Here is a 22041-nt window from a genome sequence, read left to right on the forward strand (position 1 = left end):
TATATATGACCCAAGCTCTAAACTATATACGATGTAACGTCCTAGAGGGTCAAAGAATATGAATATTCGTCTTCCATGTTTTGCGCGATCCAAAGCAACACGCAACTCATCAGAATGAAGAAGTTACCGAGCACGTTATTAACCCCCATTCCAACGGTCGGATAAGTATTGTAGTTCTTCGCCAAGAACTTAATGATAAGCACAACGATCGATCCGGACAGGCCACCGGCTAGCAACGCAAACCCAAAGAAAAGCACAACGCGGGCTTGCCATGCCATTGACGAGTCTAGATCGCTGCCAGCAAACGAACTCATCCCACCGCCAGACAATGCTCCCTGTAACAGCGTGTTTTTCTCAATCGAATTGACTATCAGCATGCCAAACGTGCTACAGAGAAATGGTATCCAATCGACAAACGTAACATGCACGTCTGAAGCATTAGCATGTTTCGAATAGATGACAGCATCCAAAAAGAGCCAAAACCCTACCGCATAAAGCACACCAGACAAATACACCGAGATCCTCCTTAAACCGGCGAAAGATGGGAATTTGAACGGCAAACGAAACAACCTGGCGTTCTGATCAGCTTCCATCTTACAACGCCACAGAAAATACCTTCTTGAAGCACTATCGAGCTCTTATATAGCTGTCGAACTCACTATGGATTATGATCCCTTCTAGTTCCATCAACTTGGGCCAATTTACCTTCAATATCTTAAAAAAAAAAATTGCCAAGCTCATCGCACAATCTTACTGCTGAAGATCATATAAAATCACCGAATATTTGGGCTCTTAGACCTTTGCTAGTATGCCAAGAAAGAAGTCTAACGCTAAGAAGGCCAGAGAGGCCGCTAGAAAGCTCGAGCAAGGCGTTGTTCCCGCAGAAGAAGGTTCAGATGACAAAGCTACATTGCCTGCACACGTCGAGGGACAGGACGAGGAGGGTTCTGAGGAAGAGGAGTCTTCGAGTGAAGAGGAGGACGATTATGGCGATCTGATCACAGAGGAAGTCGAGGACGGGATCAAGAATGTGCTGAGGGCGATCAGAGAGAACGACAAAGAGAAATTGCTGGATCCAAAGGTCAGATTCTTTGAGGATCCGGAGAAGGCGGTGGAGAAGATGACGAGAAGTGAGAGACATAAGCCTGTGTATTTGAAGGATTACCATAGAATGAATATCCTGTCGGGGAATACCTTCGGCGACGATGAGGAGGAGGAAAAGACTGTCGATGGGAGAGAGTCGTACGTTTCACAGCAACAGGCTGAAAGATCGCAGCTGTTGGACGAAATCAAGAACGCCTTTGGCGACGAGGGGAACGAAGCCGAAGACGAAGGCGAAGAGGATTTCTTGAAGAAAAAAGCTCCGTCCACCAAAACGGCCGAGCCAAGCCTCCAACTGCCAGATCCAGAACAGGACGGTGAGAAGTTTTTAGAGGAATTCGTGAACAACCAGGCATGGATCCCAAGAAAAGGTGACAAAATCGTGTCTTTGGACCGCGACCCGAACATGCAAGAAGACGACGATGAATTTGACGAAGCGGTTGAGAAGTTCGAGAATGCGTATAACTTCCGTTACGAGGACCCAAATGCTGCGACGATTGTATCGTATGCGCGTAATCAGGCTACCTTGAGGCGTTCTGAGAACTCTTCTCGTAGGAGAAAGAGGGAAGATGAGAAGCAGAAGAAGGAGCAGGAAAAGACTGAGAAGGAAAAAACCATCCAGAAGAAGAAGAGTGAAAAGGTTCATAAGTTGACCGACGTTTTAGAACAATTGAAGAAGGAGTACGGTGCTGAGATAAACCAGGAAATCGTTAAGAAAATAACAGATACTTTGCTCAACAATGATTTCAAGGACGATGAATGGGATACAGTTTTGAGTGAACTGTTTGACGAGGAATTCTACCAACAAGAGGGCAAACCTTCGTGGGATGATGACGATGATATCATGGCTGATTTCCACGCTGATCAGGATAAAGAGGACGAGGAAAGTGATGCAGCATTTGAAGCTACTGAAGTGTCGGCCAAGAAATCCAGAAAGGATAAAGTTAAGGAGAAGAAATTGAAGAAGAAAGGGAAGAGAGAGCTCGAAGAGATGGTTGAAGATGCAGTCGAGCAGAACAAACTGAAGATTATCGAAGAGGTTGAAAAAGAGCAGGAGGAAAGAAAATCTAGAGCACGCACGAAGGAGGAACAAGACTTGAAATTTCGCTACAGGGAAGTCTCTCCAGAGAGCTTTGGTTTGACTACCAGGGATATATTTGCTGCAGACGACACCCAGTTGAATCAATATATCGGGTTGAAGAAATTGGCGCCTTATAGATCCAAGGAACAGAAAGCAAAAGATAAGAGGAAAGTTACCAAAGCAAAAAGACTCAGAGAGTGGAGGAAGGAGATTTTCCGTGGCGAAGATCAATTAGATGTGCAGAGCGATGAGATTAAGATTCCTGTGGATAAAGCGAAGAAAACGTCTCACAAGAAGAAGAAACATAAATCTTCTACTTGAGATCCATATCATGCACAAGCGATGTGAATAGCTGCTCTATTAAAAGGTCCAGACAGGGAAATATACTACATAGTTGTGTATAATAGTCTACAATTAATCTTTGTCTTTCCTATGCCATACAGGCGCCTAAAGAAACTAATCGTAGCGGCTGTACTTGCTAGGAAGACTAGCAGCGGATCTATTCGAGGAAGGGAGTGGTCCCCTAGGATATTTCTGGACGGGGAAACGAGGATCAGAAAAGTGAGCATTGGCATGTTGGTGCTGACGAGAACTTTTGGGAAAAAAGCTCGAAATAACGGATTTGCCACCACTCTCAGCGGCCTCATTCAAGGTTTTTGGGGGATTGATCTGCTTAATCCAGTAGGAGGCTGCAAACCAGGCTGTAAGGGCCAAGCATATCATAACCCCAAGAATACCAAACCACCACCCAAGGGTCTCTTGGCCACCGCCAGGAACTTTAACGTTCATACCGAACAGCCCGGGAATAATGTTCAAAGGAACAAGCATAGTACCCAGCATGGTAACTTTACCCAGCATCTCGGTAACCTTATTGTTGGAGTTAAAGGATTCCACTTGCAATTGAGCTAGATAAGTGGCATGGGACCTAGCAAAAATCTTCTCATAAGCAAGCAGATTCTGGTACATAGTCAGCAAATGATCCTGGATATCACCCAGGTAAAGAGCAATGTCGCCTCGAGGTTGTGCAATCTGTTGCGTTTGTGGTTGACTGAGAGTAGGACACGCAAATCTCACCTCGCCGTCACCAGCCTGCAGATTCGCAATGTTTATTTGGGACGTTAAAGCTGGTCCTATCCCATTTGCTTCATCTTGGCATCTTTTAGCAAACATTTTGATCACATCTGCTTTCCCACTGAGAAGTCTCATAAGAGTCATTGTCTTTCTTCTGCTTTCTCCGATTTTTTCCAACATCACTGAGAAATCCAGGTCGCGAGCCATGAATACCGAATCCTCGATTGCGTCGGCTTCGTACTCAAGTGATTGGATTACTGGAGCGAAGCTATCGGTGATATCATCAATTATAGCATAACAGATCCAGTCTGAGCTTACATCAACGTAGTCCCTTAGTTGTCTTACACGTCTTCTAACGTTCGCACAATGAGAGATGGGGCCGAAGTGAAAAGTCAACACACCTGATCTGAAGACGATGATGTAGACATTGATAGGTTCCAAGAAGTCTTGCGATTCATTGTCACTTTCAAAGGTGTGGAAACAAACGAAATAGTAAGATTTGAATAATTCAACCTTTTCACGAGTCTCTTGCATTCTAATATCTTCAGCAGTCAGGGGGTGGATACCGAAAGCCTTTGCAATACATCTCATTTCATCGTCCGTGGGACAAGAACAATCTAGCCACCAAGTTGGCTGTCCGTCTCTAAACAACTCAGAAAAGTGCTCTCCTGGTTTCACCAGAGAAGCAATATCAGTCGCATGAACAGTCTCCTCTGATTCCGACGAGAAGAATGAAAATCTGTTGGGAACAGCGAATTCGGGTTGGTAAGACTCAGAAGCGTAATTTTGTGGCGGATTGCGACTCCCAACACCAGCCTGTTCGCCATATGGTCGCTTGGTATATTTTTCTTGCGGTTCATCCTCTTCTACTTTATTAGCACCGAATGATATCCCCGGTGCCTGTGCAAGTGCCTCCTCCTGTGACGATGGGCTCGCGGCATCATCAGAGGGCTTTGGTGTATACCTAATTGCCGCTGACGACACACTCGTCGTTGTCGAACTAGAGCTGCCGCCGTGCTTCCACATAGAAGTTACATTTTGAGCTGGCTCCTTACAAGGCTGTTGATTCTTTAGCGCCACATACTGGTTTTGTTCGATTGAAGCTTGAGCAAATTCCTCCAGTTCATCAAAGTCGATACCGTTGACTCTAGTATGCAGCTGCGGCGGCATCGGGAAACAAACGTCTTCTTCAGTTTCCTGAGACTCTCTAGAAGCCTTGGAGTCGCCACTATCAAACGAAGCCCTGCGGGCTTGCTTTCCCGAACCATTCAGGTGAGACAAGGTCTTTGTGAGAAGCGTTTTGGGATTGGCGGACCCGGCCGATGCAACCGAGTTTGCTCTAGATCTTTGATCATTCGAAGTTGTACCACCATGAGCATTGCCTGAAGACGCGTGTCCAATTTTCTGCAACGTTTGAGAGCTCATTGCACTGTTCACCTTTGCATTTGGTGCCTCACCAACAGAGGCGACTTTGGAGCCTCTCCTGCCGGAGGGACTACTGCTATTGCCAGACACCACATTCCTCGGGTTATCTTCATCGAAGAACGAGCCTTGGTGCGCTAGGTATTGCCCCAATCTAGAAGGCCTCGCATTAGCAATACTGGAGCCTCTCACGCGCGCTGGCTGAGGTATAGTTGGCGACCCAACGGGAACCTGCTGATTTCCCGCGTTTCTAAACATAGAATCACGGTGCTGTCTATGGTCGTAAAGTTCATTGTGGTCTTCAGTATTCATCGAGACCAACGAGCTAGTTAGCGATGTAGTTGGTGACAAATTCGAATGGCCACTGTTTGATGACTGGTCTCCTGACATCATGTAATTTCACTAAATCGTCACTTTCCTCTGGATCAAGATATCTTCTTATTTCAACATCAGTAGACTCAAAAACCACTAAATTGTGGTTATTTTCGAAATTTTTCCTGTATGAAACTTTCTGCCACTAGCTTAGTTTACCTTGATATTTCTTAAGGAAACAAACTGTCTCATAATCCTCTGAGCCTCTGCTTGCTATCTGAATTCTGATTAACTATGTTAATCAGAGTTAGTTGTTCAGTTAAGCAACGCTATTAAGCCTCTAGTCAAATTTTTTCCTTGGCAAGTTTTTTCCTTGGCGAAAGATGCCCAACACGTGGAGCTGAAGAGCTTTGCAATGAAGAGAGCTTGACGGCCAGTTACAGCCACTGGAGCCCCGGCTGAAGTGTCTGTAGCATTGTAGTAGCTAGCTCTTGGAGGAGCGCATGTCGTGGGTCGAACTCGGCCTGCTCGTAGCAGAACTAGTGACTCTTGGCGAGGGACTGAAAAGCGCGTGGACGTAGTCCCCCATGTTGAAGTTTGGTGTCTTCCAGAGGTGGGAGGATGACCGTAGCTCTCTCGAGGGCGTCGTCGGGACGTTGGTGGGGGGCTGCACTGCGAGCTGCCGCCTCTTTTGCGGCGAGGATGAAGCGGCCATGTATATGGCCGGAGAGTCCATCAGCAGCTCCGAGGAAGAGGGCGGAAACTGGGCAGCGTGTCCTTGGCTGTAGGTGCCGTGCCTGACGAAATGCGTTGGGGCCTTGAACGTACTTTGCGGAGAGGATGTTTGGTGCTTCATATGGGAAAAGCGGATGGCGTCGTGCGAATCCTCCAGCGCCACTCCGCTAGACATGTAGTTTCTTGGTGTCGATGGCACGCTTGCTGGCTGGTGGCCGGCGGTTGCCGCGGACAAGTAAGGGCTGGTGGCGAGATACATCAGCAAGTCCGCGCCAACGTCGCTTTCACTAGTGCCCAGCTTCCTGCCCAAAGACCTGTTCTTCGGGGTCGCCAGCAATGCCATGGTCCGTGAATTCACGTCTTCGCCAGAGGAGCTCGATGTTATCGCCGGCGGCACCGTGTGATGATGGCCTTTTACGCGTCTTGGAGTCGTAGGGATCTCTTGCTGATTCCTCCTGTCTGGCAGTAGCGATGAAGAGGACGCCGGCGGAGCCGGCGGCGGCGTGCTCCAGCCCTTCAGCTGTTTCACGGGCGACCGGGAGCCGTGGTCTTCCTCGCCTGCCTTTGTTTCTACACAACCTTTCTTCACGGGAGACACCTTCGCGATTGCCTCCTTTATCTCTTCGTCGCAGCCGCCATCTCCCCGTCTCTTCCGGACCTTCACTGGCGAAGCTTCCCTCGACGTGGGTACTTTACCAAGTTTCATCTTCAGCTGTCGTGTCATCTGTGCCAGTTCTGCCCGTTTAAGAATCCGATTTGCGATCTCCTGCTCCTTCTCAGGCGACATCTGGGCCTCCTCCTGGCTACTGGCTCCGTTCAGCATCGTCATCACCCGTCTTGATGCTGCTTCCAGCTCCCAGCTCTTACGTGTTCATCATACAAGAGATGCCTTTTTTAAGCTCTAACCGAATCTACACAATATATCCACTTTTACCGCAATGGGTAAAGAAAGTGGCCATTCCATCGGAGCCTGGGGTCCACATTGCTGCTCAATTCATCCACAATGTTACCACGCCTGGTTGCTAGACGGCCAATCGGCTCCTTAAGCTGCGTTTTACGCGCAAACACTACTGCGTTGAAGTCGCCGCTAGTTTGCTTATTGCAACGCTACACGTTTACCACATCATCAGCGATCCTCAGTCAGCAGGAGGAGGGAAACGGTGCTCCCGACGGGAGCCAGAAACTAGGGAGTTTCAAGGTGGATAAGCCGATGCTTATGATCGCGTTCACCTGTAAGAAGTGCAGTACCAGGTCATCGCATACAATGTCCAAACAGGCTTACACTGGCGGGACTGTGTTGATTACATGTCCCTCCTGCAAGAACAGGCACCTGATAGCTGACCATTTGAAGATTTTCCGTGATGACCGTGTCACCATCGAAGATATCCTGAAAGCCAAAGGCGAGTCTGTGTCGTCCAGCACTGACGACCTGGTGTTTGAAGATATTCCAAAAGACCTACAAAGCGTCATTGGACACCATGCCAGGGACGCACCCGAGGATCTGCGGCGAAAGCTCGACAATGAGACAATTCATGCGTTACCAGAGAATCGCAAGACGGATTGAGCTGGCAGACTTTCTGTAGTACGTTTATTTAAGCCGAGACAGCGCAGCGTAGGGACGGAAGCACCGTCTTCAGCTAGCCTGCTGGCCTCCTTCTACATCGTAGGGCTGAACCAGTCTCTAAGTAGTTAACTTGGTCGAAAATTGGACGTTACTAGCATGAACATTCGGGACTATAGTATAAGACACGGTATAGACCGTTCTGGTAAATGAGCTGTGATGAAACGACTGCAATTGTTCAGCTCTAGCAAGTACTTTTCCCTGAGTTCCAAGAGCTCTGACGAAGGGACTCCGAGAGGAAGATCCCCAGCCAGAACCAGACCAAAAAGATACCAGCCGGTCAGGAAAGGAGCTGAGAGAAGACCTAGACTGCATCTTCTGAGTCTTCCATCGAAGATACTGTCTCAGATCATCGGACAGTTGGATGTGAACACGCTTCTATCGCTATGTCAAGTGAATTCAGAACTTTACGAGCTCATATCGAATGAGTTTTTATATCGCAGGATTACTCTGGATAACAAGCTCTCATTATTGAAATTCAATGCTCTAATACATTCCGAGTTTCGCACTTCTAGTGCCCTGGCAGAACAGAATTGCTGCAAGCAAGCGTCTCAAAACGTTAGATTCCTGGTTAGAAGCATTGAGTTTAGAAATCCTCAGTGCCAGGATTCATTGCTGAAGTATAGCAAGTACTACCGTAGCAATGCAAGTGGACAGGAGTTTTTGGCTGGTTCATATGGCTTCGAGAATGACCTTACGCCGACCATCAGCAATTCGAAGTCGCGAACCTCTACCATATCTGAAAACTCTGCAAATAGTTCACGCCGACATTCAGACAAGTTGGATCACGCAGTATCTGAAAAGTACAGGAATCTATACAAGTTGGAATGCCAATTCAGCCAGTACACTTACATTGAATTGATGCTCGATATCATTGACTATCTTCCCAATTTATCACAGATAGTCCTTGACAATGTCCAGCCTGGTTTCAAAGTTCCGCTATGGTACTCAGTGTTAAATGACGGTTCAAGGGATTTTTTCAAGAAGATCATCAGTGGACAGCAATCGATGACCTGCAAGGACCTGAGAACCTTTGAAATCTCTGCAGACTTTGCTTCCAAGTATGAAGATAGGTTCCACTTGCTACCGAGAGTTAAGAGGCTGGAAATAAGAGCAGCGTTGGATAAAAGGACAAGGCGTCAAGTCCTTTTGAAGCCAAATCTTTTGTGTTGCTTTGGAATTATAGATGAGTTGATCTTACAAAATGTCATCATTGATACCGAATCCCTCGAGGCTCCGCTGGAATTCGTGCCGTTCCATTTGAGACTGGAACCGTCAGGAGTGTATGACCTGCATTCAACCATTCGTTCATTGACTCTAAAATCATGCGAAATAATACCTGGTAATGGCATTTTGACGCGTTTTTACGATTACTTCAAATGTGTAAGGGAGCTGCGACTTTTGGAAATGATTAGTAAGTTTGATATGCTGCTCTGCAATTGTTTTGCGTCACTCACAGAACTGACGATCGACTGCAGCAGTCCCTGCTTCACGAGCGAGAAAGTGGTTAACGATGACTACTACTATGAGAAAGAAGATTTGCTCGATTCTTCTGAGCAAGACTTAGACAGTGATCAATTATCAGTCCCAGAGACTTTGTTTGATCAGCCCATCAATTATTATGTGGCTGCTCCGCCTCCAACATCGCCGGTGGTTTTGGCAATGCAGCTAAAGTACCTGACAAAGCCTATGGTCCAAAGCCAAGCCGGTGCTAGAAAAGCAGCGCAGGTGACAAGGTCGCAGAACGATTTTTTCAAATCTTCAAGAGTACCCGAGTTTCACCGTTTCTTTCACTATAACAAAAAGCTTTGGGACAGATTGCCCCGCAAGAATATCAATATCAGTATTGTCAATATTCCATTTACCAATGTATTTCCAATGTCGCCCCAATTATACTGCGAAAAGCTTCTAAAACCTCTGGAAGATGATCAACAGACACTTTTACCACCGCGTGCGTCACTGCTGGCTGACGACCAAGATAAGGAGCATTACTGGGACTGTGCTCTAAAGGAGTGCTTGCTGGATTCTGTTCGAGATTCGACCGCCATAGCATCCTACTACGATTCGAACGTAGAGGACTTAATCAACGATATGGACACAGGGCTGCTAAATAACCTCGAAAACTTCAAGATGTTTCAAGACATACCTAATTTAAACGCATGGTTTTTTCTCAAGTCGCTATCAGAATTCAAATCTGTTCGAATGCACATGTTGAAGCAATGGCTGTTTTGCACGCCCAGAAGCAGATTTGACTGGGAAATACTTCTGAAGCCGGTGCTAAACGTCAGTGTGCCAGTAGAGGTTAGAGACCGGGATGGTGTTGTATTATATTCATATGGTTCAAAAAAGCTGCCCAAAAAAAGAGCTAGTACATAACGTTATTCTCTAAGATATGCAACAAGGGAACGTAATTTCAGGTCCTGCGGACAAAACTAAAAAAAGTTGATCAAAATGAGAAATGCTGAAATAGCAATGGCTGTAACTGGGGACACCGGAGCCGATCCAGCGTTCTTTTTGCCATTCGCTCCATTAGCGCTGGCCTCACTACTGCTACCTCCATCGCTAGCACTGCTACTCCCGCCAGGTTTTGTCTGTGGCTCAGTGGCGTCTATACTATTGACTTGTCTAATTGTTTTAGAACCTGCCCAATTGTTTCCATTGGAGTCAAAAATGTCGTAAGTGGTAGTAAAATCGTTCTCCTCTAAATTGACGTAATGTCCTTTCATTATATCCACGCTGTTTTTGATGAAGTCACTCGCCAATCCATCTGCGACCTTCCCGCTTATGCCCAAATTCTTGTAGCTCTTCTCACATATAGGTACCTTCTCCAACGCATCCTTCTGACCGAGTACGGAGGAATCGGCGGCAGCAGCTTTGGTAACATCATCAGCGGTAGGAAGTTTAGTATTGTCGTAGTGTTTCTTCAACATGTCAAAATCTTTCAACAAGCGGACAGCACCATCTGAATCCAGCTCAACCAACCCGTAGTTATTAGATTCCTGGGTGAATTCATAAACAAGACCTCCGCTGAACACAGCGTACATTTCCTTTGAATAGAGCGCTTCAATCTCGTTGAACTGCCGTGGAAGAACCTTATTACAGCCGAATTCGGAAAAGAAGACTGGTTTCGTGTAATTTTTATATGCTTCAACAAGTTTATCGTAGCCTGAAGACTCCATAGTCTGAGTTCCACACCATTGGTACGAATTGACTCCGTAGAAGTCGACGCTAATATCCTCGTCGACGTTCTCGCAGCATTCCAGATAAGACGACAGAGGCACTCTATAATCGAGATCGTCTGCCGCGGAGTAACCCACTGGGATTGGTCTGGCTGAGTGAGCCTTGATATAATCTTTCATGTCCCGGACAACGGCCTTCACGTAAGGAGGTGCGCGCTTTGCCGATTCCTCATCATTGATGATTTCGTTACCGGCAAAGAATCCAAGCGTATTGTTATAATGCGAAAACTGTTCGACAACTTTGAAAACATGCTCGAGATAGATCTCATTGTAGGTGGTCCAAGGCTCGTACCTGTTCAAGTGCTGATTTTCCAGAGGAGAGTTCACATCTAAAATCAAGTAAATGCCAGCCGCCGCCAGCAGGGACATACACTTGTCATGGTCAAGATCCGGGTTAACTGAGTATATCCGGATAGTGTTGATACCGAGCTCTTGGAACAGCACAATATCACGAACACAAGTGTCTGGGTCAGACAACGGATCCTTATCACTGGTCACATCAGAAGATCCGCCGGGCTGATAATCCACACCTTTGATGTAAAATGGCTGCTTAGTCACAGAATCGATAAAATGCTTACCTTCCACCTCGATCGGGTTCACGTATCCTCTCGCGACACAGGCGCAACCCAAAAACAGCAACAAAAAGGACAATAAGTGCTGTCTAATTTCTCGCATTGTCTTGGAAATTCATACACCAATTTACCGACCTTTGGAATACCAATACCAAACTCGAGGACGAACAGCTGATCTATTATTTTGTATTTATACATTTTGTATATTTTCTGACATTTTCGTGGCCCCGTCGCACAAATCGCCCAAGAGAGGAAAAACTGGACCCTGAGTGGCTGAACTTGACAGTTAGTGTACGATAAAACGATAGATTGTAGACATAGTTTTGACGCAATTGGAAATGAGGTGGCACGCGCGCGGTGCTAGGCGTTCATCGCGAAGAATTCTCTCTCATTCCTGGTGGGGTAGATGAAACCTTGCTCGGTGAGTGTGTGGCAGCAGTCTACCACAGTTGTCTCATCGAGGTTCAGGGTTTGCATGATTAATGGAACTGGCACCGCGAAGTGATTGGGATCCTTATCCGCGCATTGCTGCCTGCAGAAGGCTAAAATTCTTTGCAATGGATTTCCTGTATCGTTGGAGTCTGTATCCTTGACGAAGAGCGAGGGAGCGCCCTGCTTTTCGGCACCGGCCTTGGAAGTTATGAACCTGCCGGTGGCAGTAGCGTAGCATTTTATCACTTCCAGATGATGCGCTATTATCTCGTTAAAGGACTCGATGTTTTTAACCAATGCAAACTGGATTTTTCTGTCACCACCAAACTCCCTGAGCGCACCAAACACTTTGACGTAGGTCCCGATCTGGAACTGCTGAGCCAAGTTTGAAGTGTGGTGCTTCTTGAGCTCTTCGTCCTGGCTGGCTGCGATGTCCTCAGGGTCTTGGCTCCACCTTTTCGCGTCAATCTGGCCGGTACCATCTTCGACGGTAACCTTGATACCATTAGCTTCGTCTATGATGTTTCTGATCACTCCAACGAAGCAAACGTGGTGCAATTCCATGTTATTGATGATGAAGGGCCCGTCCTGCACCTGCTGTTGTGACTGCAAGATTTGTTTGATAGTCACTGGCGTGAGAGTGTTTAACCCACTAGAACCCCCGCCGGACTCGCTTGAATTGGGCCTCTGATCCGTGTTCTCAAACCCTCCACCGCCGCCGCCACCGGCGGATGAGTATTCGCTATAAGGTTGATATGCTGCGGCAAAAATCGAATGTTAGTAAACCAGGCTATCAAAAATGCATCTCAAAACCGTTCTGAATCACATACTGGCCATGCTAGCTGCTTTCCTGCTTATATTTGGTCCTTGAAGATGAGTCCCATCCTTATGGTTCCCTTCATTTACGCGATCTGAAGGACGCGTAATTGACGTGCAAGATGACTTGAAAAATTTGAGTAAGCTCATCGCTAAAGACCAGCTTAGAGCCCTCATTGAGTAGCACCAAGAGGTCGCTTGGGCTGCTGTCTAGTGGGCGATTAGCATTATGGAGGTGCTGCTACATAGCTATCTGCTTTTAAGCGCGAATCCGACGGCTCTGGATGCCAATTGTGCGGAAATCTGTGATGAAGGAACTATCGATCTCGCCCGGGAGATTTTGAATGGCCAATCGTACAGTGTTGTGGAGAAATTAGCTGCATCGTTTCCTAAATCCCCTGTTTTAGCAGCAAGTATTGACGAAGAGAGCCTGCTTGTATCCCTACGTCAGTTTTTGGATGATTGCTTTACCAATAATGAGAGTTACGCACTGCTGTTTGCAATCGCCTCGTTGCAAACCTTCATTCAGAACAATTACACAGGGCCATTGGCACCTGGCAATGTGCAAGACTTGCTGTTTAAGCAAAACGACGTACCTGAGTCTGTGAGGACATTGGCTGTGTCTCTGCTGGGATCAGGCGGCCAACCAGCTTATGATCTGGTCAAAGACCCGCTTTACCTTATTTTGGCGCTTCTGCTACTTGAGAGACTCACTAAGCAGCAGACTAGCTTTGCAGATGACTTCGATGCTGAGCGAGACACATGCGATATCTCAGCGACACACACGCCAGGCCTCCGAGCGGTTGCACATTGGTGGTACGCCAGAGCTTTGCTGGCTCGCTTGTCGTTGTTGCGCGAGCCAGCTGGTAACGGTCCTGCCATTGCGTCATCGATATTCAGTTCAATTGATTTGGCACACGCCATAACGAAGGATCTTCCGCCGGAGACCTCGACAAGCTTGAAGAGCGACATCTATACGATGTTTTATCTAGAGAACGTTAAATGCTCGTTAGCCATCAATACGGAACACTTGTGTCTGCCATCTTTGACAAAAGTAAAGAAACTGACCAATTTTCAGTTCGTTCTCACTGGTGCTCGTGCCAAGAGGACCAAGTTTCAACAAAAGTCGTTCTCTGGCCTCATTATCCTCGCTAAATCTTCCTCCACTGCTGCAGTGCAGGAAAGCAGTGATCGGAATCCTGATCACATAGTCTTGGAGTCGGATATCTTGCTGGAGAAACCACATTTCGAAGACATTGCTTCTGAACCTCTAGACGAGCAGATTGTCAAGAAGCAAAAACTCGCTGAAGGCGATGCCTTGGAGGAGGACAAGCTGCTTCCTGTAGCCATCCGACAAGAGAATATTCCGGCTGAATTGCGCAGCCTTGATCCGAATGAGCAGCCGCAATTGACAGGATACGACAATGTACAGCTGCTTCTGAGATTGTACGTTCTAAGACAAACAAGCCCAGCAAAGGACCCTTTAGTTGAAGAAGAGTTAGGCGCCATCATCTCTAGGGTGATCTATCAAAACGGAATGAAGGACTGGACCATCTTTTCACGGGCTTTGTGGGAAAGATCAATCGTGGAGACATGTAAAGCAAAGACTATTGAACGTGGGTTGCTACAAATGCAGTCTTTGGTAGAGGAGCTGGGCATCAAGATTCAGACCAGATTGATACCAAGTTCGTACGACGCCCAAAACAACGAGAGGCTAAAATATGTCCATCAATTGCCGTTCATTCCTCACTGGGAACTTGAAGCAACATTGGCTGAAAAGTATATGTCACTCGGGGTTCTTAAATCTGCCGTTGAAATTTATGAGAGACTTCAAATGGCATGCGAAGCGGCCCTATGCTATGCCGCTGTTGGGGATGAGAAGACGGCTGAGGAGATTCTGCTCAAGAGGGTTGCGGAGCAGCCTAAAGATGCCAGAGCATACTCTATCCTAGGTGATATCCGGCAAGATCCCGAGCTGTGGCAGAAAAGTTGGGAAATTGGGAAATACGTCAACGCCAAAAATTCCCTTGGTAAGTATTATTACAATCCGCCTGCGTCATCCGGTCTATCGCGAAACTATAATCTGGTACTAAAGCACTTAAATGATTCGTTGAGGCAGTATCCTTTGAATTTTGAAACATGGTATTTTTACGGCTGTGCCGGCCTGGAATGCGGTAAATTCGACGTAGCCGCTGAGGCTTTCTCGAGATGTGTATCCCTGGACCAAACGCATGCCATGGCATGGTCTAACCTAAGTGCTGCGTATGTTGAGCTGGATAAGTTGAAAGAAGCTCTGAGCTGTTTAAAAAGAGCGGTGGCTTCTGATTCTCAAAAAAACTGGAGAATATGGGAAAATTATATGATTGTAGGGGCTAAGCTTAATGAATGGAACGACGTACTGTTAGCCTGTAGACGCCTCATAAGCATTAAAAGAGACAAGGTTGGTGAAGCTTCAATCGATCTTCCAATTGTTGAAAAGCTCACCGAGCTTTTAGTCAGCACCGACTACTCTACGGATGATTCTCACAAACTAACTCATTTCCAGAGGTCTTGTATCGAATTAGTCTGCGACACGCTTCCGTCGGTCATAACCACCAACGCAAGATGCTGGAGGCTGGTGGCGAAGGTAGAGCTTTGGAGAAAGAGACCATGGGCGGCTCTAGAGTGCCACGAAAAAGCATACCGAGCAGTATCGCATAATCCTGACATCGAAATAGATGAGAAGGCATGGAGCGAGACCGTTGATGCGTGTGAGGATTTGGTAGCCGCTTATGAGTCATTGGGTGAGTTAGAAGGCCGCCATGGTCCTGGCTCGCTTGTTTGCAAAGACTGGAAATACAAGTCTCGGGCAACAATCAAAGGCTTGCTAAGCAAAGGCAAGGGCAGATGGGACGACTCCGATGGCTGGGAAAGGCTGATGGAAATGAGAAAACAAATTTAGTTTCATTTATAGATTTCAATTGCTCACTTCAACTGCATATACTGGAGTCGTGGTCATCCTTCAATTTATTCATATCGTCACAATTCTATCCAGTCGCTTCGATCAATCTGGAAAGTTTTCTCTGTTACCCAGATGAGCAATGATTGTATCAAGTCGATGAAGGACTTCTTCGCGAAACTGTTGCTCGGTTCTTTGGTATTCCCTGAGCTCGGTATAGAGCTTGTCCACTGTTACAAGATCCTGATTTGTAACCACCTCTGACATGCATCTTTTGCGTGAAAGGATCCCGGTGAGACTGGTAATCAAATGCTTGTATATCTCCGCATCATAGTTCTGTCCGGAAGAACCAAACGGCTTAAGATCACCGACTGCGTCGGCAGATGTTCTCTCGCCTGCTTCTACTGGTGGCTGTCCCGATGCCAGGCCCAGGGATGGGCTGGATGTGTTGTTAGTGTTTGCCAGCGAAAACCCCATTGTTATGCTATCCAAAGGCGGAGGCTGGGTTGCGTCATTAGCTTCTTCAGCCAGTTCTGCGGCGTCATCATCATGGTCTGAAGGATGGCCCTCATCGCCGCAAACAACTTCGGATCTCTCAATAGCATCCAATGCGTCTTGCTGCGAATCGATCTCCAGTGCTGGGGACCGAGTTCGCCGCTTTCGGCGAGCTCGGTGCGTCGTGGCACTGTCACTTTCCCCTACAAGCTTTCGCAATAACTCAAGATCACCGACAGCAATGCCGCTGTTCTCGTCATTGCATAAAACCTTCATTCTGTTGAACTTCGTCTTCAACGTGCGTATCTGCCGGTATAGATTGCCCGTTTTCTCATTGTAGTCCTCAAGGACACGATACCAAGCATCCTGACGATAAGCGTAAGGTTTCAAATGCGGTTTATACTTATCCATCAACTTAAGAAGTATGCAATCGTCGACTGCCAACGACATCTCGCCCATTCTCACTCAAATCGGAAGCTTACCGAGCCTTAGCCAAGCCTGGGTACCGGAATTTTTGGCTTGCACAAACCGGTCTTCACAACAAACAACGAAACCATATGAGAATGTCTCTTCAACAGATTAATGCTCATCAGTAGGGCTATCAGATAATCGGTATTATAGTCAAATGTCACGTGATATTTAAAACAATCACCAGCTAGCAATTGGCCTGAACAGGGCCTATAAGAAGTAGAACAGTATATGGTTCAACAGGATTTGGATTGATGGAATCCGAGCTCGCTTTGCACTCTAACAGATCTTCTCGTCTTGTTGAATGTCTTTTCTAGCTAGACGGCTTCGTTATAAAATAGCATCACCTTTCATCCAGACTAGACTAGCGTCGTTAGTATCATACGATATCTATCTGCAAAGACGGCCTAAACAATCGTATTCGACAGCTCCAATCGATAAATACCAGGAGAAACTTCTGAAGAAGGCGAAAGAACAGGGCTTTGATTCCGTTGGCGAATTTCTAGAGAGTGCCAAGGCAGATATCGACAAGAAGAAGAAAGACTTCAATAGGATCGATCCATTGAAGGAACTGGAAGATTACGAACAGCGTATGAAAATGTCAGCTAATAACGCGGGGATGACCAGCGCAAGGGGACCCATTGACGCCAGCCAAGCGAAGGTGCCGTTCAAGACTCTGGATTCGTTCTTGAACGTCGAAAAGATTAAAGAGCTGTCCAAGCAGGAGGTCGAGTTTCTGTGGAGGGCGAAATGGATGAGCAAGGACGATGCCCTGTGTGCCGTGGTTCCCGTGAACATCTTTGACAGGATGATGACCAACGCAAAGAGCAATCCGATCTTTGTGCTGCCGCTGCCTAGAGCAGCCGCAGACGGAAAAGAGGCTCCAGATCAGACGCAAAGCGTCGAGTTGCACTACATCCAATGGCAGTTCGTCGGCCCAAATACCGTTCACTGCATCATGACATCGTTGGCCGAGTTCAAATTGCACAACGAGTATGCCAAACCGCATACGACCTTCCAATTCCACTTGGAGATGGCCAAAGAAAAGAAGATTGTGCTGATGAACGGTCAAGTGGAACCAGATATCAACGTCTCGCTACAGGACGCTCAGCTTCTGCTGCTGAACGTCCAGAGATTCTGGGGCGCCATGGGCGAGGAAACGCCGATCGCTAAGCAGAGGTTGAAGCTGCTACGGGACTTTACCAGAGGCTCCACAGATTTCAACGTCGACCTACTGATAAGTTTATCGCAATCTATGGAGAATTGAAGAATGATCAGACCATACTAAGCCTCTTTTTAAATACGTCTGTAAGATCTTGTTAATAAAAGTGACTATCGATCGTTGCGTGGAAAAACTGCCAACGGCGAAAAAAGTAGATAGCTAAGCAGAAGGGCTGTAGAGTTAGGCTAGGCCGACTTACTATATTAAATGACTGTTGCAAATTCTGCTACTCCAATTGCAGCGCTATTCCTGGGTCCAGAGGGCACCTACTCCCATCAGGCCGCTCTACAACAGTTCGGCGATCATCCGCAAGCCAAATTTATAGTCGCTGATTCGATACCGGAATGCCTTGAGAGGTTGGAGAACGATAGTAATATTGATTTTGCTGCAGTTCCGTTCGAAAATTCAACAAATGGCCAAGTCGTCTTTACATATGACCTTTTGCGAGATCGAATGGCTAAGCAAAGCGATGGAGGCGATGGACTTAACAGAGTGATCCCAGAGCTCGAAGTAATAGATGAGCAATACGTGTCTGTGTCACATTGCTTGGTAGCGTCTTCGCCGTTGAATTTAGAGTCATTGCCAAGATATAAGAGAATCAGAATTTATTCACACCCACAGGTTTGGGGCCAAGTGGATAAGTATCTTCAGAAACTCAAGAACAGATGTCCCCAAACGGTTGTAGAGAGGATAGACACGCCATCGACATCAGAAGCCGTCAGGAGGACGGTCCAAGTCGAATCACAATCTGGCGAGAGGTCCGAGTTGAACTTGGCAATAGCAAGCAACGCCGCAGCCAAGGTTCACAACGCCCATATAATTGACCAGGGAATCAATGACAAGCAGGGAAACACAACCAGGTTTCTAATTTTCCGCAAGAGAAGTGCAACCACCGTGCAGTTACCGGATAGCCGGACGAAAGTGAGTCTTCTAACCTTCACAATTAAACAGGACAATCCAAGATCCCTGGTGGACGTATTAGCGGTCCTGAAGAATCATCCTGTAAATATGTGCTCTATCAGCTCCAGGCCGTTGAAAGAGGAACCAAAGGGCAGAAAGTGGCAATACATCTTTTTCATTGAGTATTACTGCGACTCCAACAAGATCGATTGGGACGCATTTTACCAAGAAATCTCTGCTTCATGCTCTCTTTGGTGCCTCTGGGGTACTTTTCCAAGAAATGAGCTGTACTCTTCTTGAATGATTCAGTTCCCAGCGTTCAAGTTATACCACGAACTATATAATCTCTAAAACAATAACCCCGTACCATTTTGCGACAACCAGAAACGGCTATCGCCCGCATCTGGCCAGCTGCCACGGCTGGTTATCCAGCGGACACGCATCTCTGGTCTTGATCCACTTATTGATGCAATGTAGGTGGAAGGCGTGGTTACACGTACCCCAGGCTGCTACGCATTCGTTATCGGTATCTGTCATGGCTAGAGGCTGGCATTCAATGCAAGGCTCCATAATATGATTCCTGCAGATAGCGCAATTGTCCACAGCAATATCCCAAGACCAAAACGCCACAGCCGTCCATTTCTTGATCTCAAACCTCTTGGGTTTCGTCTTCGTCGCCTGCGGAACCTCGGACGAACGCTGTTCCACCACGTCCGAGTCCACCTCCATCTTATCCTCTTCGCTCATCTCACCAGTCCTGCCTGGGGCCCTACTAGCTCACCATTAGCACTCATATATAGTGGTCCTGCTTGAAAGGTCATTAGCAGTAGGCTCCTCGTGCATAGCGACCACTTCTTACAGCCTTCCCACTAGAAAAGCTGTCAAGGTTCAGCAAATCAGAGTTCTGTTGGCCGAATTAGCTCGAATTGAGCACCCGAAGGTCCGCCAACTCATCGATATACTCTGTGCGAGCGATGTCGACGGCAGAAACGAACGAGATCAGCTCTCTCTATCCTCCGCCACCGCCTTACATCAAGTTCTTTACGCAGGAGAACCTGGAAAAACTGCCAGAATATCTAAAAAACAAGACCAACCGTGACAACCAAGGCTCTGCCACCGGCGGTGCCGCCGAACAGCCAGAATGCGCATTAGATTTTTTAATTCCACCTCCGTTACCTCCAACTTCGCAGTACAGGGCATTCGGCAGCGTTTGGCAGCTGAAGGACCAGCTGCCAGACCTCAAGACCATGGGCTTGACGCAGCTTTACAAGAAGGCATCCGACGAAGACACAAATAACTACCAGTACAAGATCAAAGAGCTCCATAGGCTGCTCAAATCGCTTCTTCTGAACTATCTCGAACTTGTCAACATCCTCAGCATCGATCCCAGCCAGTACGAGCAGAAAGTGGATCACATCCGGACCATTCTGGTCAATATCCACCACCTACTTAACGAATATCGGCCACATCAATCACGTGAGTCGCTTATCATGTTGCTTGAAGAGCAGCTCGAATATAAGCGTAAAGAGATCAAAGAAATCGACCAAGTGTGCCAGCAGCTCCGAGACAAACTGGCCAACCTGGATAGACCCACCACTGAGCCGGATGTCGAGAAACCCGATGACGCCAAACAATCAGCTACGAGCTATGACGGAACTATCGAGAGACGCGGCTGATTGTTTACGTCATCAGAAATGTGCAGTCTCTCCAGGTTACCATTGTCTGAAACAATACGTCACATCATGTAGCTAATGGAAACTAATGTGCGTTAGTATGGCTTTGCTGCACTACAGAAAGCTCCGGCGTTATACGAAGCACAGCCAAGTGGACGTAAACGAGCGTTCTGGAAAAGTATAAGGAGGGGCATAGACTTCACATTCCCGAGGATGCACGCAGTCAGCCGCGGCCGATAATTCCGAAAAGCCACACATCAGCTGGCCCAATTTTTTTTTTGCCGTGCGCGGAAAAAATAAGTCCAAGGCGGAAAAAAAGCAAGTTCTACCACGCGCCGGAAAAACCGCCAAATTCTTCCAGCCGAATTTTTTCCGCGCCGGAAAAACCACATGACGATCGAGGCTCGTTCAAACGACAAAGTATGGCGGATTTTCGATATGAGTAATGGAATCTTTACAGCCTGGACCACGTAACGGGCTATCCTTTATCCGATTCTCCCTGGACACGTTAATTTTTTTTTTACTTTTTTCTTTTCTACCCGATCTGAAGGTGATCGTTTATAAAGCTCAGACCTTCCAAAGCGTGTTGAGTTATAACACGGATTCAGGCGTATCAGAGCGAGTGCTTTCTCGTGCGGGTTCACAGATGGGGTCTCCCAATTTCATCTCACGCAATGGGTCGTTGAAATCGAACCAGACGTCTGCCAATTCGCTTTTTTCTCTTGGCAAAAAAAATTACTCTAACCTCCTCCTGAACAAGTCGAGCTACTACTACCAAAATGACGAGATAGACGACGATCACGATGGTCTGATACCGTTGCCCGACATGCTGCTCAGCAACCTGTCAATCGACGATTTTTCCGAGCTCTCGCGGGTCGATTCTGGTTCACCGTTAAGTTTTAATACGCCACGTGACAACCGCCGAAGATCAGTAGTGAAGGAATCTACCGGTGGTAAGAGAAGCAAGTTTATATTTATCCTGGTTGGGCTGCCTGCGGTCGGGAAGTCGACGATCTCTGCGCAGCTGATTCGGTTCATTCAGAGCAATCCCGCCACACATTCCTTGCGATGTTTGGTCTACAACGCCGGGAAAGTGAGAAGGAAAATGAGCTTCAAAAACCTGGGGAAGCTCTCAATGGAACTAGCAAATAATTCTTCTGACGATCTTTTCAACCCAAAGAACTCTGAAAAGAAGGAAAAATACGCTAGGATAACGCTGGATAAACTTTTGAAAGAACTCGATAGAGACGTTTGCGACGTGGGTATATTCGATGCGACGAACTCCAGAGTTCAGAGAAGACAGTTTGTCTTCGAAGAGATTTGTGCTTATAACGAGAATCCAGAGTCCAATTTCCGTGTTACTCCAATGGTGCTTCAGATCACCTGCGATGAACCGAACTTTATCAGGTATAACGTTCACCAGAAATCGTTTAATGAGGATTACTTCGACAAGCCATACGAGTACGCCGTCCGCGATTTTGCCCGGAGGCTGAAGAACTACTATTCTCAGTTTACGCCCTTTTCTTGCGAGGAATTCAACTCACTTGTGAAGTTAATCAACGACCGTGGATTGGGTCATGGCGTTTTCGCGTACAACATTGTAAATACGGGACTGGTGCCATCGAAGCATCTGAACAATAATCATTTCCCCACCAATTTTTCCAGAGAGATTGTACAGATGGTGAATCTGATGGAAAGCTTTGTTGAACATTACACGAGGATGTTCGGGTATACGTACATCGAGCGTGTGAAGGAGTTTTTCAACGAGGAGATGAAGAACGTCGAGGCAAAACCAACTCCTGGGGGGCTGAACTACTTGTCCACGTTGGGATCGATTTTGGATGAAGAATATTTCGGTGAGCTTCAGCAGCTGCTAAGACGCAACCTGGAGAATATCAACATTGGCCACTAAGGGTCTTTGAATGTAATTAATGAGTTATGAA

At 47.0% G+C, this 22041-nt stretch overlaps 15 protein-coding genes across 15 annotated transcripts; 8 read left to right on the forward strand and 7 right to left on the reverse strand.

Moving 5' to 3' along the window:
* Positions 1-41: 41 nt before the first annotated feature.
* On the reverse strand, positions 42-593 carry VPS68 (Vps68p; the record flags this gene model as incomplete). The annotated part of the gene is made up of 1 exon (XM_037284106.1): positions 42-593. One exon carries the CDS (start codon positions 591-593, stop codon positions 42-44), a length of 552 nt encoding a protein of 183 aa, XP_037140002.1.
* Positions 594-808: 215 nt separating this feature from the next.
* Positions 809-2503, forward strand: KRI1 (Kri1p; the record flags this gene model as incomplete). The annotated part of the gene is made up of 1 exon (XM_037284107.1): positions 809-2503. One exon carries the CDS (start codon positions 809-811, stop codon positions 2501-2503), a length of 1695 nt encoding a protein of 564 aa, XP_037140003.1.
* A 135-nt stretch (positions 2504-2638) lies between these two features.
* Positions 2639-5068, reverse strand: ALR1 (Mg(2+) transporter ALR1; the record flags this gene model as incomplete). Its single annotated transcript, XM_037284108.1, has 1 exon — positions 2639-5068. The coding sequence occupies one exon, from the start codon at positions 5066-5068 to the stop codon at positions 2639-2641; it is 2430 nt and encodes an 809-aa protein (XP_037140004.1).
* Positions 5069-5471: 403 nt separating this feature from the next.
* STB1 (Stb1p) lies at positions 5472-6551 on the reverse strand (the record flags this gene model as incomplete). The annotated part of the gene is made up of 1 exon (XM_037284109.1): positions 5472-6551. The coding sequence occupies one exon, from the start codon at positions 6549-6551 to the stop codon at positions 5472-5474; it is 1080 nt and encodes a 359-aa protein (XP_037140005.1).
* Positions 6552-6725: 174 nt separating this feature from the next.
* ZIM17 (Zim17p) lies at positions 6726-7286 on the forward strand (the record flags this gene model as incomplete). The annotated part of the gene is made up of 1 exon (XM_037284110.1): positions 6726-7286. One exon carries the CDS (start codon positions 6726-6728, stop codon positions 7284-7286), a length of 561 nt encoding a protein of 186 aa, XP_037140006.1.
* A 216-nt stretch (positions 7287-7502) lies between these two features.
* On the forward strand, positions 7503-9719 carry SKP2 (putative SCF ubiquitin ligase complex subunit SKP2; the record flags this gene model as incomplete). The annotated part of the gene is made up of 1 exon (XM_037284111.1): positions 7503-9719. The coding sequence occupies one exon, from the start codon at positions 7503-7505 to the stop codon at positions 9717-9719; it is 2217 nt and encodes a 738-aa protein (XP_037140007.1).
* A 56-nt stretch (positions 9720-9775) lies between these two features.
* Positions 9776-11257, reverse strand: GAS4 (1,3-beta-glucanosyltransferase; the record flags this gene model as incomplete). The annotated part of the gene is made up of 1 exon (XM_037284112.1): positions 9776-11257. One exon carries the CDS (start codon positions 11255-11257, stop codon positions 9776-9778), a length of 1482 nt encoding a protein of 493 aa, XP_037140008.1.
* A 257-nt stretch (positions 11258-11514) lies between these two features.
* Positions 11515-12150, reverse strand: RFA2 (Rfa2p; the record flags this gene model as incomplete). Its single annotated transcript, XM_037284113.1, has 1 exon — positions 11515-12150. One exon carries the CDS (start codon positions 12148-12150, stop codon positions 11515-11517), a length of 636 nt encoding a protein of 211 aa, XP_037140009.1.
* Positions 12151-12631: 481 nt separating this feature from the next.
* On the forward strand, positions 12632-15343 carry EMW1 (tetratricopeptide repeat-containing protein EMW1; the record flags this gene model as incomplete). The annotated part of the gene is made up of 1 exon (XM_037284114.1): positions 12632-15343. The coding sequence occupies one exon, from the start codon at positions 12632-12634 to the stop codon at positions 15341-15343; it is 2712 nt and encodes a 903-aa protein (XP_037140010.1).
* Positions 15344-15445: 102 nt separating this feature from the next.
* DAL82 (Dal82p) lies at positions 15446-16294 on the reverse strand (the record flags this gene model as incomplete). Its single annotated transcript, XM_037284115.1, has 1 exon — positions 15446-16294. One exon carries the CDS (start codon positions 16292-16294, stop codon positions 15446-15448), a length of 849 nt encoding a protein of 282 aa, XP_037140011.1.
* Positions 16295-16607: 313 nt separating this feature from the next.
* Positions 16608-17570, forward strand: ATP11 (Atp11p; the record flags this gene model as incomplete). Its single annotated transcript, XM_037284116.1, has 1 exon — positions 16608-17570. One exon carries the CDS (start codon positions 16608-16610, stop codon positions 17568-17570), a length of 963 nt encoding a protein of 320 aa, XP_037140012.1.
* Positions 17571-17732: 162 nt separating this feature from the next.
* On the forward strand, positions 17733-18725 carry PHA2 (prephenate dehydratase PHA2; the record flags this gene model as incomplete). Its single annotated transcript, XM_037284117.1, has 1 exon — positions 17733-18725. One exon carries the CDS (start codon positions 17733-17735, stop codon positions 18723-18725), a length of 993 nt encoding a protein of 330 aa, XP_037140013.1.
* A 90-nt stretch (positions 18726-18815) lies between these two features.
* Positions 18816-19172, reverse strand: HRT1 (SCF ubiquitin ligase complex subunit HRT1; the record flags this gene model as incomplete). The annotated part of the gene is made up of 1 exon (XM_037284118.1): positions 18816-19172. One exon carries the CDS (start codon positions 19170-19172, stop codon positions 18816-18818), a length of 357 nt encoding a protein of 118 aa, XP_037140014.1.
* Positions 19173-19399: 227 nt separating this feature from the next.
* MED7 (mediator complex subunit MED7) lies at positions 19400-20101 on the forward strand (the record flags this gene model as incomplete). Its single annotated transcript, XM_037284119.1, has 1 exon — positions 19400-20101. One exon carries the CDS (start codon positions 19400-19402, stop codon positions 20099-20101), a length of 702 nt encoding a protein of 233 aa, XP_037140015.1.
* A 442-nt stretch (positions 20102-20543) lies between these two features.
* On the forward strand, positions 20544-22010 carry PFK27 (6-phosphofructo-2-kinase; the record flags this gene model as incomplete). Its single annotated transcript, XM_037284120.1, has 1 exon — positions 20544-22010. The coding sequence occupies one exon, from the start codon at positions 20544-20546 to the stop codon at positions 22008-22010; it is 1467 nt and encodes a 488-aa protein (XP_037140016.1).
* Between the last annotated feature and the right edge of the window lie 31 nt (positions 22011-22041).

The sequence above is a fragment of the Torulaspora globosa genome, chromosome 5, assembly GCF_014133895.1.
Source record: "Torulaspora globosa chromosome 5, complete sequence".
NCBI lineage: Eukaryota > Fungi > Ascomycota > Saccharomycetes > Saccharomycetales > Saccharomycetaceae > Torulaspora > Torulaspora globosa.